At 16.1% G+C, this 3,175-nt stretch overlaps 2 protein-coding genes across 3 annotated transcripts in view; one reads left to right on the top strand and one right to left on the bottom strand.

The window, feature by feature from the left end:
• Positions 1-3,175, top strand: part of LOC116186312 — an 11,583-nt gene that overhangs the window by 3,167 nt on the left and 5,241 nt on the right. For both annotated transcript variants that reach the window (XM_031513127.1, XM_031513126.1), the window contains exon 3: positions 2,656-2,772. In XM_031513127.1, coding sequence (XP_031368987.1) covers positions 2,661-2,772 — 112 coding nt within the window. In that variant the 5' untranslated portion in view covers positions 2,656-2,660. The remainder of the gene's footprint in view (positions 1-2,655; positions 2,773-3,175) is intronic.
• LOC102674404 (39S ribosomal protein L53, mitochondrial) overlaps positions 1,996-3,175 on the bottom strand; it is a 2,983-nt gene continuing 1,803 nt past the window's right edge. The window contains exons 2-3 of the mRNA XM_006621131.2: positions 2,333-2,445; positions 1,996-2,109 (exon numbers count right to left, since the gene is read on the bottom strand). Coding sequence (XP_006621194.1) covers positions 2,000-2,109; positions 2,333-2,445 — 223 coding nt within the window. The 3' untranslated portion in view covers positions 1,996-1,999. The remainder of the gene's footprint in view (positions 2,110-2,332; positions 2,446-3,175) is intronic.

Raw genomic sequence — 3,175 nt, forward strand, 5'->3', positions numbered from 1 at the left:
TTTTAAATTTGTTAATATCTAATTATTTTTAATTTGGCAGATTTTAAAACAAAGAATGAATATGTAATATTAAATTGCAGCTAGAATTTTTTTCTATTCTCTTTGTTTAAACTCGACGTAACTGCTTTTAAAGATTTTTTTTATCTTATAAAAAAAAAAAAAAAAAAAAAAAAATGTTTGTATGAAATATCATTTCATTAATCACAATAGTTTGTTTTTTTTTTTATATTTATATAAAATTTTTACATATATATGATATATATATTATACGATTGAATTATAATACATAAAAAAATACAAGAAAATTGTACTTTAATAAAATTTTGTTTCATTTTTCATTCATAATATTATTATTTATTTATATAATTATTTAAAATTTATATAAATAATATTTAATATNCATATGCAATATCTTGCAAACAAATTTTTTTTAATTAATATTAATATTATAAATATAATATTATAAATATAATAGAAATTATTATAAAAATAAAGAAAAATATAAAAATAACAAATTGAAAAAAATATTTTAATATAAATAAATATAAATATAAATTTATAGTTATACAATGCATCACGAAAAAAATAAAACAAAGAAAAAGACCAAAATTTTTATAATAAAGCAATAACAAAAACTTGATGAAATTTTTAAAAACATAATATTTTTAAATAATTTGACAGTTCAATATTAATTTAAAAAAATAATAGTCATACAGGTATATTTTATGTTTCAATATGATAACGTAAATATATATTGTAAGAATTTTTTAAAAAATAAATATATATATGTGTGTGTATGTGTGTGTGTATATGTGATTAAAGCATGAAAATTATGATCTCTAATTTTGCTTTCATTTATTTTACAAGAAATATCTGTTTTATATTTTTATATTTTATCATTATGTTTTATCACAATGTTTTTTTTTTTATATAACTTTCAATTCCAAATAAATTTTTTCGCAAAATAATTAAAAATACAAATAAATTATGTATATATATATTTACTGAAAGCAATTATATTTTGATAATTATATAAAATTATTAAATATTTTTAAATATTTTTATTTTTATTTTAAATTATAGATATTTCATAATTTTATTGCTAAATATATTTTATGATAGACTTAATGATATGAAATATATATAGATATATTCTTATATACTGTGTTATATTATATATATATAGATATCAAAAGTAGGAAGGTTAGACATTATATTCATATTTCATTAATCTTTTATTATTAAATATTAAACAATCTTTATTACATTAAAAATATAAATTGTTTAATGTTTACTAAAATTATGAAAATATAATTATAAAAACTTCGCAGTGTAAATGTTAATTTCAGAGTGTACGTTCACAACACATAAAATTAATGAATTATGATAAAAACAATATATATAATTATTAAATGAATATTTCAAGTAATTGAAAATATGTTCAAATTACATAATATTTTATATAAGATATTAATTAATTACAATATATTTTGTTATAAATTGTTTTACAAGAAAAATTCTATAGATCTTTATATTTACAATTTATAGAAAATATACAGAAAAATTATAATTATTATAATATAATTAACAAATTTTAAATTTTATATAATGTATATAACTAAATGTAAATTAATATTTTTTCTATATGAATATGAATTACATTTTTTTGTAAACAACATGATACATTTATTCTACAGGTTTCAATGTGATAAATCTTGAAAGAATAAATGCAACTAAAAATGTTCCTGCTACAAAGCAGGCAACAAAAATATACCATGTTTCTTCATCAAATACATCAGTAAAAGCTGGAACTTGATTATAAAGTGTGTCAATCAGTTTCATATTATAATTTTTATTATTTGAAGTATGACTTGCCATTTTAAAATAAATTATTTCTTATGCTGTAAAAATTCAATGCTTTTTAAAACTTGATTAGGAAGAAGAAAAATAATTAAATAGCCAAATTATATTATTACAAAAAGAATCACTTCTTTTAAACTTAATCTTCAGATTCACATGGAGACAAAGATGTAATGTGTTTGTTGTAAAGTTCCAAAAGATTTAAAGATGTCAAGTTTGCACATTTGCATACTATTTTATCGCCAGATACTAAAAGATATGAAAATATCAAATTTGTTTCTAAAGAGATCTTTTAAAATTTAATTGTAATTTTAGTTATTGTATTTACTTTCTATCATATTTTTATTTTTAAAATATTATGAAAATATAATTAAGTTTTGAATGTAATTATAAATTTTTTTATATCAAATCTTTATATTAAATGATATAAATTAATTAAGTATTTTTAAATAAAAAGTGTTGTAATACTCACACAAATTGAATGTAATTACGGGTTCAGATAAATCAGAAACAATGCATGGTTTTACAATGCAACGTGGATTTGTTGCAATAATCTTTGGAGTTGTAATGTGAAATAGAAAATCTCTGTAAATATATACAATATAAATATATATAATACACAAGAAATATTTATTATAATGTATAATATTAAATCATTATTTTTTAAATTCAAGTTTTTCTTTATAATTAAATATTAACATAACATGATTCATAATGAAAAAATATTTAATTTATTTTATATATTTTAATATTGAAAATTTTTCCATTATCTTTTATTTTTTATTCTATTTTCAGAAAAAATGGCACAATTAAAGCAGCAACTTCCACTTCAAATGCCAGATTTAAGTAGTCTTCGTATAACTACAGCTGTTTCTATGCTTGGTAAAGCATATGGATGTGGACAATGTAGTGGTAAGTTCTTTAACTAAGAATTTTTTTCAATAAAAAATATAATAATTATAAAATAATTAAAGTATTAAAAAAATTATTTATCATATATTTTTTATCATATATATATATATAAGAATTAATAGAAAAAAATATCATATAAATAATTTAAGAATCCAAAATATTTAAATATATACAGAAAAAAAATTTAAATAACAAAAAATTTTAAATAAATATCAATTTTAAATAAATATCAAAACAAAAATTTGTCTTTTTTTTTTATCTAATTTCTAATAAATATTAAAATTCTATAATACATAATTCATATAAAATATTTGAATTAAACTTGAAGTTAAACTTGATATTTGAATTAACAATGAATTTTTTCATATTTTTCAAATTTTTTTTAAGCAACTTAATTTGTAAA

This window comes from Apis dorsata, unplaced genomic scaffold, assembly GCF_000469605.1.
Source record: "Apis dorsata unplaced genomic scaffold, Apis dorsata 1.3 scaffold_585, whole genome shotgun sequence".
NCBI classification, from domain to species: Eukaryota; Metazoa; Arthropoda; class Insecta; order Hymenoptera; family Apidae; genus Apis; species Apis dorsata.